This window comes from Hippichthys cyanospilos, chromosome 8, assembly GCF_059441005.1.
Source record: "Hippichthys cyanospilos isolate Australia breed blue-spotted pipefish chromosome 8, RoL_Hcya_1.0, whole genome shotgun sequence".
In the NCBI taxonomy this organism is placed as follows: domain Eukaryota; kingdom Metazoa; phylum Chordata; class Actinopteri; order Syngnathiformes; family Syngnathidae; genus Hippichthys; species Hippichthys cyanospilos.
Genome location: NC_142376.1, coordinates 3,060,123 through 3,075,000, shown reverse-complemented (window position 1 = coordinate 3,075,000; position 14,878 = coordinate 3,060,123). Strand labels below are relative to the sequence as shown.

The 14,878-nt window shown below is 42.0% G+C and overlaps 1 protein-coding gene across 1 annotated transcript in view; it reads left to right on the top strand.

Annotated features, from left to right (window-relative positions):
* Positions 1-1,793: 1,793 nt before the first annotated feature.
* Positions 1,794-14,878, top strand: part of LOC148419841 (serine protease HTRA1A-like) — a 31,494-nt gene continuing 18,409 nt past the window's right edge. The window contains exons 1-3 of the mRNA XM_088421887.1: positions 1,794-2,342; positions 12,100-12,199; positions 12,858-13,062. Coding sequence (XP_088278013.1) covers positions 1,892-2,342; positions 12,100-12,199; positions 12,858-13,062 — 756 coding nt within the window. The 5' untranslated portion in view covers positions 1,794-1,891. The remainder of the gene's footprint in view (positions 2,343-12,099; positions 12,200-12,857; positions 13,063-14,878) is intronic.

Sequence of the window (14,878 nt, the reverse complement as noted above, 5' to 3'; positions counted from 1 at the left end):
ATTAATGTACCTAGGTTACCTGCATAAATCGAAGATTTAATAGTGAATTTATTGCAGTAAATAACTGATGTAATCTGTCATTTCCTAGTAGAACATTCCACTCATGAACTGCCAATGACGGCCATAGACGAGTTAATCAATGTACTTAGGTTACCTGCATGAATCGAAAATTTAATAGTGCATTTATTGCAGTAAATAACTGATGTAATCTGTCATTTCCTGGTTGAACATTCCACTCATGAACTGCCAATGACGGCCATAGACGTCAAAGATCTATTTTTACTGTCAGTTAATGTCAAACTGTCAACCAAACAGAATTGTTTTAACACAACACAAAAGCCACTTTTTTTTTTAGGCTTTATGTCTTCTCCACATAATGAATGTGTTTCTTTTTCCTTTCTTTTTTTTTAACTGTCATAATTTTGTCAACACTGGCATCCACGCAAGCCTAATGAGGATTAAGCAGTGGTGAAAAGCATAAATCTAATTTACGACTTGACAGGAGAACACGTACTGCGGCGCGGTACTAGGATTAAGGCGCTCCATTTCTTTTCCCCGCAAGTGGCCGTAAAACAAGCACGTGGAGCGATTTGATCAAATGGAAAACTTTTTGACCAGGCCCGATGTCCAGTAAACACCAGGGGAAATCAATTAGGAGTCGGGAAAGGCCTCGCCACAATGCAAACCGATTGTCGTTGTTTTTTAATGGCTCGCGCCAGAAGGACGTATTGGAGATTTTGTCTGGCCCCAACCCGAAATAAGGGGTCTCGGTCTATGGGTTTTACACTGTCACGCCTCTGTTTCCAAAGTAGCCAAATAAAAATGGCAGCTGCAAGAATGTACCTTCAGCAGCTGTTTTATGAGGTATGGTGTGAAAATGTTTTCCTGGGAATGTTTGGCCTCATTTTTTGAGTATTTAAAGGTTGGGTTAGATCCAGGATAAAGTTTGCCCCATGTCTGTGCATACATTAAATTTACTACATTAAATTAAATTTAATCACTTTAAATTTCAGAATCTTCATCAAACAAAGGTAATTGTATTAAATATACTTCCTGTTTTTGTTCTTCTTTCACGTTTACCCAGTCAAAATCAACCGTGTCACCATCTAGTGGTCGCCAGTGGAATTATACCTAACATTGCATAGTAAAATAAAAGGACATGAAATATGTATTATGCGACTCCTAATGTTAAATTGTTACAAGTTAGTAACTGATAGCAGACAAAAATATGTGAGTTTAAACATCAACACAATGAATATATACAAATGAGATATTTCACTTAAGAATGCCGGTAATTACATAATATTCTGCATAATATAATAATATTAATATTCTGCTTAATATAATATTCTTACATAATATTATCATCTTCATGTGTATATAGTCTACTCCATAATATGTTTGGAATGTAATCTTGTATTAGTGCCTCATTATAACAGCCCCACACTGTTTTTATTGCCTGCCATTGTCTGCTTTATTATTTGCTCTATTGTGTGTGTTGTAACTCTGCTCAAGTAGTGAACAGAATGAGAAATTCATTGTGTAGTTTTACGATGCATACAGTAATAAAAGTCTTGGATCTTAAACGAGTACGTAAAAAGTGTCAAAAGTGACATTACGAATGTGAAATTTGCCAACAAAATAACAATATCTCAAGCATTTTCGTGACGTCTGCCATCCTGGTTAGGATTGATTGCGTCACGCAGGCTCAGCCAATCAGAAGTCTTGTTGTGGTGCTGGAGCTTGAGAGAGAGAGAGTGTGGATGTGAGCAAGGAAAACGTAAACTCAGCTGGAGCGTTTTTTTCCCCTCTCCCCTCAGTTCTCCTCAGCTCTCACCCGGCGATACCGAGTGCACTTCCCCCAGAAAAACTTTTCTTCTCCAATCCAAGCATGTTTTGGTGTCTGTGCGCCCTCTTGGCTTTGGCGGCGGACGCGCAAAGCTCCGGCCGCTTCGTGGTTGGCTGCCCGGCGCGCTGCGACAAGTCCATGTGTCCCCGGCTGCCGACGTCCGATTGCCCGGCGGGACAGAGCCTCGACGCGTGCCAGTGCTGCCCGGTGTGCGCGTCCGGGGAAGGCGAGGCGTGCAGCGGCAGCGGCAAGCTGGGCGACCCGGTGTGCGGAGAGGGTCTGGAGTGCTCCGTGTCCGGCGGCGTGGGCTACACGGCCACCGTGCGCCGGAGAAGCAAGACGGGCATCTGCGCGTGCAAAGCCGCCGAGCCCGTTTGCGGCAGCGACGGCGTGTCCTACCGGAACATCTGCGAGCTGAAGAGGGTCAGCCGCCGGGCGCAGAAGCTCCAGCAGCCGCCGGTCATCTTCATTCAGCGCGGGGCGTGCGGGAAAGGTAAGAAACGCGTCTTTTTTTGTTTGACCAACATAGGGCACGCGGGCCAAGTGCGGCCGTCTACTTTCTTTAGTCCGGCTCACTGAGTCTCACTGGTTCAAAAGATTTATTGAGTTTAAAGTTTAGTCTTACATATTTGGTTGTAATTAAATTTACTTTGGCGGAGTGGTAAGCACGTCTGCCTCACAGTCTAGAGACCAGAGGTCTGCGTGGAGTTTGCATGTTTTCCCTTAGCCCGAATGGGTTCTCTCCGGCTTCCTCCCGCATTATTATGCATGGCAGGTTTATTGGACACTCCAAATTGTCCACGATTGTGATTGGGTGCTTGAATGGCTGTTTGTCTCTGTGTGCCCAGCAATTGGCTGGCAACCGGTTCAGGGTGCCCCCCCGCCTACTGCCAGTACTGCTGGGATAGGCACCAGCAAGCCAGTGACCCTGTCCCAACACTAATTGAATATTCCTAAACTGATCAAAGCTTTAATAATGCCTGAGATTACTTGATCTTTTCTTTTTCAGTGTATACAAATATTTTAATAATACCCCTGTGCAGTATTTTCTGAATTTTTCCGAGTCATTTTCTTCCACTTCAGTGGTGTCACACTCCCGGTAGCGTGATAACCAAGTGGTCATACTATGTTGAACTTTGACCTTTTGGGTGAAATTTCAGCCCCCTTGTGTCTTCTTTCAATGCATTCTCTTTGATAAGAAATGCTTCTGATGTAAAGATGACAGATTGGACAATATTCAAGAGTTTTGTTGTCATATGCAGAGCAATACTACACAGTGAAAATTTTATTCTGTTCACATACCCGAGCAGACTACATTCCACAAGTGAGCAAATAATAAAGTAGGCAATAAAACAAAACAAAAACAGTAAGAGCAATATGGACAATAGTAATGAACGGAGTAGATTGAGTGGAAGAAAAATCATGTAGTGTATTTAGCAGCTTTCCTGCACTGTGCAGGATTTGTAAGGTGCATGTGTGCATGCGGTAAAGTGCAAATGTGCATATCGCATAACGTACAAGTATGACACCGGCCTTGCCGCGGTGCCGAAAATCTCGCTCGGATGTCCTCGAGGTGACGTCGCACCGTGTCATTTCCCTTCTTTTAATCCACACAAAAGACTGGCGAGCGTGACCTCATAAATGGACGTTTGAGGTTTGAAGTGGAGTCAGTGGCACGCGGTGCCAGATTGTCGCGGTTACAACAACAAGCTCCCATTCTCTTTTCTCGGGCGTTTGACTCTTTTGACTGCGTGGATGATGAAGTCATGATGTGAAAGCTGGACGCGAGCGCGCTCAACACGCGGTGCGCATGTGGGCTTCGTCCGCCTGATCAAAAACACACCGGCTGCGAGAGAGTAAATTATCCGAGCAGACGGGAATGTTTTTCTATATGAAATGGAGGACCTGCGCTCCATTAGGATGTCATGTGAAAAGCGTTTTACTCTAATCAGGGGAGCCCCTAGCTTAACTTGGTTTCCTCATCATTGGCAAGAAAATTTATACCGTAAATTTCATGCTAAAAGACACTACTTTTTTCTCACGCTTTGAACCCTGTGGCTTATACGGTAGTCCAGTGCGGCTTATCTGTAGTTTTTTTATGAGCCACCGTGGGGCAATCTCCTGGTAAATTTTTTTTTAAAAAGAAGACAAAAGAAGACACTATTCAACTATTGATTTTGAGTTTGTATTGCCTTTTACACGCCACTAGGGGGCACTCTCCAGGTAAACAAAGTTAGACAGAGGAAGATGCTATTCAAGTATTGATTTGAACTGCTTTTTTATTTTTTACTATGCTGCACTCTCCACTAGTGAATGCAATCAGACATGTTATTGTTGTGTTGGCGCAGTGTTCTAACAATCTGAAAGTGTTGGTGCTCTGTTGAAAATTATTTGGTGCTGCTCAGGTCGACAGAAGAAGATGCTATTCAAGTATTGAGTTGAACTGCTTTTTTATTTTTTACTATGGTGCACTCTCCACTAGTGAATGCAATCAGACATGTTATTGTTGTGGTGGCGCAGTGTTCTAACAATCTGAGAGTGTTGGTATTCTGTTGAAAATTATTTGGTGCTGCTCAGGTCGACAGAAAAAGATGCTATTCAAGTGCACTCTCCACTAGTGAATGCAATCAGACATGTTATTGTTGTGTTGGCGCAGTGTTCTAACAATCTGAGAGTGTTGGTATTCTGTTGAAAATTATTTGGTGCTGCTCAGGTCGACAGAAGAAGATGCTATTCAAGTATTGAGTTGAACTGCTTTTTAATTTTCCACTAGGGTGCATTCTCCACTAGTGAATGCAATCAGACATGTTATTGTTGTGTTGGCGCAGTGTTCTAACAATCCGAGAGTGTTGGTGCTCTGTTGAAAATTATTTGGTGCTGCTCTTGTTCCTAAACATTCAGATATATTCAAAGCTGTGTTGAAGGCATGTTGTTTCTGTAGGACTCGCACCAAGATGTGAAAATCATTTCTCTCATGTTGTCTGTTCCTTTGCTGGAATTAAGGCCACTAGTCGCCTTAGTCGCTAGAGCTGCTAAATATAGCAACCAAATCGCTAAGTTGGCATCGCTGACTGTGCTTGGTGTAAATTAGCTTCTCTCCATTCGCAGCCATTTTGTTAGATGCACGTCAGCAATCGGCAATTGATTTAATTCAATTGGATTTGGTTTGTTCTCTTTCTAACAATGTTGTGAATATTTTGGTTGATCTCTTCTGACAGGCAAACGATGCTTGAGCATAAACATTTCTGTGCTGAAATTGGGTCAAGCATTTGCACGTGCATTCTCTCTCTCGCCCCCTAAAAGTTTTGGTCTGGTCTCAGTCTCAGCCTCCAAAAGACTTGGTCTTGTCTCAGTCTCGATCAACAAAAGTCCCTTTTCTCAGTTTTGAGTTCTAGAAAAGTCTTGGTCTTGTCTCAGCCTCGACCTCTGAAAAGGTAGTGGTCCTGTCATGGTCTCAACCTCCAAAAATCTTGGTCTCGACACCCCCCAAAAGTTTTGGTCTGATCTTGTCTCAGTCTCGACCTCCAAAAGTCTTGTTCTCGTCCGGGTCTTGACCCCTTAAAGTTTTAGTCTTGTCTCAGTCTTGAACAAAAAAAGTCTCAATCTTGTCTTGGTCTTGTCTTAGTCTCGATCCCCAAAAGTCTTGGTCTTGTCTCAGTCTTGGCCTCTAGAAAAGTCTTGGTCTTGTCTCGGTTTCATCCGCTAAGAAAGCCTAGGTCTTGTTATGGTCTCGATTTCTGAGAAGTCTTGGTCTTGTCTCGGTCTTGACCTCTGAAAGACTTGGTCCTGTCTCAGTCTTGATCAGAAAAAGTCCCTGTCTTGTCTTAGTCTTTTCTCAGTCTCGACCTCTTGGTTCTGTCATGGTCTCTACCTCCAAAGGTCTTGTTGTCGTCTTGGTCTCAACCACCCCCAAAAGTTTTCGTCTGGTCTTAGTCTTATCTCAGTTTCGACCTCAGAAAAAGTCTTGGTCTTGTCTCTGTCTCGACTTCTAAAAAAGTATTGTCTTGTCTCGGTTTCAACTATCAAGAAAGCCTTGGTATTGTCATGGTCTCGATCTCTGAAAAGTCTTGGTCTCGACCCCTGAAACCCTCGGTCTTTTCATGGTCTCGATCTCTGAAAGGTCTTGCTCTTGTCTCGGTCTTGACCTCTGAAAGACTTGGTCTTGTCTCAGTCTCGATCACCTAAAGTCCCTGTCTTGTCTTAGTCTTTTCTCAGTCCCGTCTTCTAAAAAAGTATTGTCCTGTCTCGGTTTCAACCGCCAAGAAAGCCTTGGTATTGTCATGATCTCGACCTCTGAAAAGTCTTGGTCTTGACCCCTGAAACCCTTGGTCTTTTCATGGTCTCGATCTCCGAAAGGTCTTGATCTTGTCTCTGTCTTGACCTCTGAAAGATTTGGTCTTGTCTCAGTCTCGATCACCAAAAGTCCCTGTCTTGTCTTAGTCTTTTCTCAGTCTTGACTTCCAAAAAAAAAGTCTCGAAGGTCTCGATCTTTAAAAAAACTTTAGTCTATATCGGCCTTGACCTCACAAAAATCTTGGTCACGTCTCAGTATCGACCTCTGAAAAAGTCTTGGTCTTGTCTTAGTCTTGTCTTTCTCGGTACGACGTCTAAAAGAGTCTTGGTCCGTTCACGATCCGTTCCCGATCTCGTCTCGGTCTCGATACTCCTTAGTCTAGATAATGCCTTGGTCTCATTTGTTGCGGTCTTGACTCCACCGCTATTTTGACCGTTTTGCAACGACCACCAAACTTCGCCGCCGTCGCTCGAGCGCGTCTCGACTAGATGCACGAAGCAGGCGCGCCGGAGTGGCTAACGTCCAACACCTGTTCCCTCCCACGGCGTCCACCGTAGCCAAGGCCAGTCGGTCGTCGCTCTCCTTTCAGTCTGCATCTCCTTCTCAAGCTCCGCCGCTGCCCTCAAACCCTAAATCACTCTCGGCAGTCACATGACGGAACGTCTGCCTTTGATTGGAAGCCGCCGGCCCTCCTCGAGCAGATGGCACGGAGCAAAACACAAAATTAGCAACCCGTCGTTTCGGGGAGAAGCTCGACACGCACATCAAAAAGTGGTGCGGGCGCGGCGGTCGGGGCGGCCCGTCGTTTGTTTGTCACTCGCGAACGAGGGGAACGCGACGGTCTCGCAGGCTAGCCTGTGGCGAGGGCTGCTGGTTTTCTGCAAAGCTCCTGCAGCGAGAATTTCCACATGCAGAGAAACGTGGAAGGTTTTGTTTGGCAGTGGAAGAAAAACGCCGCCCGTCGCCTCTCTGGAGACGCTCGCGATGAAAGGAAGTTTTTAACGCAAAGCGGGACAATCGAACCAGCCCCCTCGTTCCCTCAATTAACTTACCCGCGTTTGAAACATGAATTCGTGATCTCGCTTTGTTGCTTTTGGCGGGAAAACTCGGCCAAACTGCATCGTCCCTGCGGATTATATCCGCGTTAAATTGGCCAACTTTGCATTTACACACATTTTAAACGCATTATGAATGAGGAATGGTGATGTTGAGTGAGGAAACTGGGCAAGGGAGATTTTTTTTTTTTTTTTTTTAAGGGAGGGAGCTAAACTCCAGACGCTGCAAATATTTTTGACACAACGGCTGAAAATGCCAGCATTAGGAATTTGTTTTGGATTCGGTTGCACGCCGAGGACGTACGTTAACGATTATCACAAACAGCGTTTTCTTCGGGCAGAATGCGACGCAATGACCTCCGTGACTTTCTCTATCCATCTCTTGGAGAAAAAAAAAAAATGTGTCTTCAATCTTATGTTCTCCGCTGCTTCTGTCTTAAAAGAAAATCTGTAGTGAGCGTTCATGTTTGTGTGGGAACAGGGCCCGGAGTTTTATGGCTCCGACCGGCATACTTTAGTTCCCAACGTTTTAATGAATATACTCATTTTTAACCCTTGTGTGGTATTTCGTCCAGTCATTCGATTTTTACACTAAAGGCATTTCATATAAAAAAGAAAGCATTTAAAGAAGACATGGAAGATGAAATTTCACCTAGATAGTGAAAGGCATTCATATCAAAGAGAAAAAGCATTGAAAAAAAACACCAGGGAGCTGAAATTTCACCCAGATGGTGACATGTCAAAGTTCAACAATAGCGAGAATGATGTGGAAGAAAATGACCCAAAAATGGTCAAATCATGCAGTATTTAGTCCATCCTTTGATCTCTACATCAAAGCACAAGCAGGGAGCTAAAATTTTACCAGATGGCGACAACATGCCAACATTCGACATGGCGCTACCACACAGTTATCACTTTATCAGGAGTGTCCCATCCCTCTTGGTTAAAATACTGTGAGAATGATGATGAAAAAGTGACCCAAAAATGGACAAAATACTGCACCTGTGTAGTATAGCAATCTAGTTAGTTTACTATTCCATCTAAAAGAAAATTAAATGTGATGGCTGATTATAAATCATTTTAAAATGGTCTTAACTTCAGGGAATTATGTATTTTTTTTTCTATTTTCATTTACCTTATAGGAGACTTACTCTTTCTCCTTAAAAACAAAAGTCGGCTCTCAGCGCTACTACTGTGGCCTGCAAAAAATGTCGATGCATTTTTACAAGCAGGTGATAGTCTATTTGCTGATTTGGGAACGGATCGGCGAGTCGTCAAATTGCAGCGACCCAGCGAGTACGCACCCGGGCATCCAGATTACTCACTCCGGACCCGTGTGGGAACGTTTCTTGTGTTTGGGTTTTGACTGTGCTGAAAATGAGTCACAGCTCACCAGATGTTTGGAGACGGATGAATGTATGGAAGGCGAGAAGATGAATGCTCGGTTGATGACTGTATGGCAGAAGGTAAAGATGGCTGACTAATGGGTGTATAACGGGTGGAAATATGGAAGAGTGAAAGGATGGGTAGATCAAAGCACCGATGGATAATGAATGGGAGCGAGGGAAGACGGCTGAGTGGATAGAAAGAAGATGAAGGGATGGATGGATGGATTGAAAGAGGGAAGACAGTCTGACGGATAGGTAGATTAAAGTACCAGTGGATAATGAAGGGGAGGATTGAAAGATGAATGGGTGAAATGAAGGATGATTAGAATAAAGATGGGTCAGTTCAAAGACTGATGGGGAAAGGGTGGATAATGAATGGGAGGAATGACGGATGGATTGAAGAGGAAATGATTGAAGGGCAGATGGATGAAAACCTAACACTCCTCCTTTTTAGTCGTTAACTTAATAAACTTGTAAAAGAAAAAAAAGTGGCGCATTTCTCAAAATGTATCAGTAACCACGGTGGCCCTGAGGTGCAAATCAAAAACAAATAAACAAACAAACAAAAGTGATTAAATCCACATTCAAACAGACAAAACCGCAAGAGTAAATCGAAAATGACACGAAAAAGACAAAAGTAAATTCTTCATGAACAAAACAAAAGAACAATTCCTCAGAAAAACGAAGAAAATCACAAACAAAAAAATACACGATTGTACAGGATAAAACACAGCAACAGCAAAATAAATAACAAATAAAAAGAGACAAGCAGAGATAAAATTGCAAATACAACCAAAAACAAATCAGAAAAGACAAAATTCAAGCAAACAAAAACAATCGCGATCAAAAACAAATCACAAACGACACATCAGTAAAATAAAAAATAAAAAAAAACAAGCAAAAGTAAACAAATCGCACAAAAAATAGTTACAAAAGATGAAACAAAATAGAAAATCAAAAATCCCAAATGGAAAAAAAAACAAGAAAACCATAAAAAAATGACAAAATACAATATCAAAAACCACAAAAATAAAATTACAAACAAAAACACAGCAAAAAATATATATAAATAAAAAAATTAAAAATTATTTGTAGACACTATAAAAAACATTTGAACAATAAATAAATATAAAAACACAATACAAAAGACAAAAAACATTGTAAATCAAAAATCACAAACACCCAAACAACCCAAGGAAAATCAATCACAAACAAAACAAAAACATAATAAAAACAGCAAGTCAAAAATCACAAACAAAAAATCTTCACACATAAACAACAAAAACACATAAACAACACAACCAAAAAACCTAAACACAAACAAAAAACAAACCACATTCCAAAAGATAAACCACAGCAGCCAATCAAAACTCGTAAAAGCCTAATGTTAATTGAATTCTTCTTTCTTGCCAGAACTTGTTTAACTTTCTAACTTTTAACGACAAAAAATGGAGTGACAGGATGAAAAGAAATCTCTTCAGATCACTGAGTTCATCCATTCCAAACATATAATTCTATACATCAGGTGAGAGTGATTGCGCAATCATTAAAAAAAAAAAAAAAAAATCCCCCCTGCGGGTCCAGGCTATTTTTAGTTGAATTACCATCATCCAAGCTCACCTCGGTTCTTCTAAGCCAAGTAATGACTGATATTTGCCGATGAAAGGGGCTGCTTACAGTACGTGGCGCCGTTTTTTTTTTTTTTTTTTGGAGGGGGGGGGGGGGGGGGGGGGGTGCTGCCAAATGCGGCCGCCCGCCTTAATTGGCAGGTGTACCTCGCAACGTTTCCTGACTTGCCCAGCCGGCCGCCGTGCTCGCGAGCTTGGTGGGCCGAGCCGCCGACAAACCTCAACCTCGTGTGTGTCTGCGTGTGTGTGTGTGTGTGTGTGTGTGTGTGTGTGAGGGTCACTTGAAGAAATGCAGAATATTTCTGACCAAGGTGGGCAGATAAGGGGGAAGGTGAGGGGGAGGAATGCCACGGCCGTGTGTGTGTGTGTGTGTGTGTGTGTGTGTGTGTGTATGAGAGAGAAAAACAGAGAATTTGAGTGTGTGAGATTATGCGTCACTGTGTACATTTTTGTCAGCGTGTGTAATTTTGTGTCTAGCTGTATTGTGTGTGTTGGCGTGTGAGTCTGTGCACAAGATTGTGAGTGCGGAAAATGAATAAGTGAGTGTTTTTGCAATTGTGTGTATACGTGTGAATTGATGAGTGTGTTATGTGTTCTGTTAGTGTGTATGTGAGTGTTATGTGTTTGTGAAACAGTAAGTGTAAATGTGTCAGTGCGAGTCTGGGTTTTGTTTGTGTGTTCGTGTGAGAGACGCTGAGAGGGTGTGTGCATGTTTAATAGGTGAGTGTTCTTATTGTGGTGTGTGTGTTCTGTTTGTGTTTATGTGTGTGTGATACATTTGTTGCGTTTGTTTGTGAAACTGTACAAGTGGAAGTGTGTGTTTGTCTGTTTTGTGCAATTGTGTGTCAGTTTGAATAGGTGAGTGTGTTGTGTGTGTGTGTACTGTAATATGTTTGTGTGTTTGTGAAACAGTAAGTTTACTTGTGTAAGTGTGTGTTTTCTTTTTGTGTTTGTGTGAGACTGAGAGGGAATAGGAAAGTTAGTGTGTTACGTGTGTGTGTGTGTGTAAATGTGTGAAAATGTGAGTATTCTTATTCTGTGTTCTGTGTGTGAGTTTGTTCTGTTCATGTGTATGGGTGTGTAATAAATTGGTGTGCGTTTGTGAAACTGTATGTTTAAGTGGGTGTCTGTTTGCGTGTTTGTGTATTGTTTGTGTTTGTTTGTTTTGTGCGATTATAGAGAATTGTAGAGAACTGTGTGGGTATGTGTATGAATGGGTGTGTGTCTCTTGTGTGCGATTGCAGGTGAGTGTGTTCTATCTTTGTGTAATTATGTTTTATCCGAGTTTTTTTTGTGTATGTGTGTATGTAAGTCTGTGTGTTTGTGTGTGTTCATGTAAAACTGTGTGTGTATGCTTGTTTGTGTAATCGAGCGTGTTTGTGTTGTGTTATGTGTTTGTGTGTGTGAGTTTTCCTGTGTGTGAACTTTATGAGTGTGCGTGTGTGTTCTGTGTGAGTGTGTTTTGTTTGTGTGTATACAGAGTTTTTATCTTTGTGAGGACTGCTGGTCCTTGTGGGGACAGTTTGGTAGTCCAGACTTCCTTCGAGTGTCAAAACATGGATTTAGAGTCCAGATATGGAATAGGTTTACATGTATATTAGTAATGTGTGCATATACACGTGTGTGCGTGTGTGTGTCTGTGTGATTGTGTTTATGTGCGAGTCCTGAGCTGAGACAGTCTGCACCACAACCGAACTGTCATTTCCTTCCTTCCTTCCTTCCTTCCTTCCTTCCTTCCTTCCTTCCTTCCTTCCTTCTTATAACAAAATTATTTATATTCTTAGACACTTAGCGTGACGCTTTTTGACTTTTATTTGTGTTGAATTGTCTCATCTCCAACGTGTGTGTGTCTCCTACTTTTTTTTTTTTTTTTTTGCATTTCCAGCTCAGGACAACCCAGACAGCCCGAGACACAAGTACAACTTCATTGCCGACGTGGTGGAGAAAATTGCGCCAGCTGTGGTTCACATTGAGCTGTACCGCAAGTAAGAAGCATGCACCTGTGTGTGTGTGTTGTGTGTTTTCTTTTCTTGGAGTGTGTGTGTGTGTGTGTGGGGGTGAGTGCTCCCAAATTTACAGCCCACCTGTGTACTCACCCACCAGAATGCAGAGCACTTTCTTATCCAAACATTTTGTGGTTTTCATCCTCTATCTTCTCACTTCCTGTTTAAAGCCCCCCCCCAACCCCTCCTCATCACCTGTGACCCCCCCCCCCCCCCCCCCCCCCCCCCCCCCCCCAGCTCCTCCTGGCCTTGCACGGCGAAGCGTCTCCGGCTTGAGTCATCCCTCTCCGATCTGTCTCTCATTTAAAGGGCTGCTGCTTTTGTTTGACTTGACACCGGCGGTGCGTTTCTGGTCACGCTCCAGGAAATTTCTGCAAACTTTCCACCGGGAAGCTTTTCTGGGTTTATTCGTTTTAGTTTTGCAATAAGCAGACATGCATGCAACCAAACGGATATTACAAAAGTGATATTTTTGAAGTGGAGTAGAAACTATAACAGAAAATTCTCAAGTTACAAACAGTCTGGCGTCCCGCAAGGCTCAATGCACAGTACCCTAATATTCTGTTTATTTTATTGCAAATCTACCCTTTGGCTTCGACGTGCGTGCCAATGTTTTTTTTTTTTTTTTTTTCCTGGGAAGGATGACATACTCCAAGCGCGAAGTGGCCGTGGCCAGCGGCTCGGGCTTCGTGGTGGCCGATGACGGTCAGATTGTGACCAATGCGCACGTGGTGGCCAACAAGCACAGAGTCAAAGTTGAGCTCAAGAGCGGCGCTATTTACGATGCCAAAATCAAGGACGTGGACGAGCGCTCTGACATCGCCCTCATCAAGATCGAAGCACCAGTGAGTATTTTTCAACTTTAAAAAAAAAAAAAAAAAAAAAGATTTCTGTCATCTATCATCTGTCATCTCATCTGTCCACTAACATCACAAAAACAAACAAACAAACAAACAAACAAAAAAACACTTAAAGCAAAGTTTCTGAATTATTAGACTTTGGGGCTACTTGTAGTGTGATCTCAAGGCCTATTTTATTTAACGATTCCAGAACGTAGATTGTGGAACTTCATGCATTAGTTTTTATCAATAATCATGACGATTAATCATGATTTCAATATAAATCTTAGTAATTGTGATTATTGAAGCGTCTTTAGGTCTACCCAGCGGTACACGACCACAGTACATGTCTGCATGTACTGGAATTTTTGTAAACATCTGTTTAACCTTAAAAGATTGAAATTTTGTCAAAAGTTGTTGTTAGCTAACTTAATGACAGCATATAAAGTGAAATGCTCCTGGAAATTAGCGTGAATGTTCCTGTTCCAGTACAATATATACAAGCAAATAAACCACATGTACTTTAACACAACATGGGCAGCATGCAAGAAATACTTCATTTTTATGCGGTGCTAATGCTAACATTAAATGCAAAATTCCATTGACAGGCTAATAGAAAATTAGCATCGAGTTCCAGGAATGATGCGTTTTCAAATTATGAATATTTGTGCACATGTTTTGGTACTTCATTAAACATTAAACACCAAGTAATTGTGTTTATCAATCATTAGCTTCAACATTAAAGTAATTGTTTTGTTTTTTTTTCCATAATAGCCGTGACCCAGTGTCTAGCGCCGTCTAGACTTTTTCTATACGGTATCTGTTTTCTTTCAGTAGGTTAACTTCCAAACCTCCACACCAATCATCGCAAGATTATTACCGAGGAAGCTCGAGTTTCATGCGCAGGAATCCCAAAGCGTGCTTTGTGTGCCCCATTCAGCTAAATCAACGCGTGGTCTCGCTGCTAAGTCGTTCCTCATTTTAACAGCATGCGTGGTTGTCTGCTGGTGGTAAATCACAATAATGCGGTTGGAGGGTCAAGTAAGAATACAGGTGCAGTCCAAAGGGAAGCATTAGCTTCTTTTTGGCTCCTACTTGCCACAATGATTTTATTCCAGGTAGTAACTGTCCTGGTTTTTATAATTGTCGTTGTTGGATGCCATTTTTTTTTCCTGACTGTTCTGTTTCCACGGTCAAGCATTGTATAATGTTTATGAATTGTTCAGGCGAGGCTTCAACATTTCAATCGTACAAGCGTGAAAATAGATTAACCACTTCAAAATGTCAGAACTAGAGATTGACGGATATGCTTCTTTTAGGGACGATAACGATTATCGGTAGTCAATATCGGTAGCGGTGTTTGAAGATATTCATTTCAAGTATTTAAGCAAGTTATAGTTCAATAAAATTGCTTAGGATCTTTTGATCGCCACAGAAAAAGGCAGACTAAAAAACATCTTTGTTAAAATAATAGTAAGAATATTTCTGTTACCGTATTTTTAAAATAATAGTAAGAATAATTCTGTTACCGTATTTTCCCCACTAAAAATTATACATGAATAGGTACCTGGTATTAAATGTATGGACTCCTTAAAAAAAAAACGTATAAAAACGTTTTTGGGAGTGAATGAGGAACTTGGGTGAACAGACATTATTGCGTACTGTTGTCAGTTCCTGCAGCTTCTCCTCCGGCTTACGTGCATCCGTTTCAGAAGAAAGAATCGGCCCAGGCGATACCACGAAATTTGTGTACCTGCTAGCACGATAGCCTAGCGTTTAGCATCCTGCATCACAGTTCTGAATCGCCCGGCGCACCCTAAGA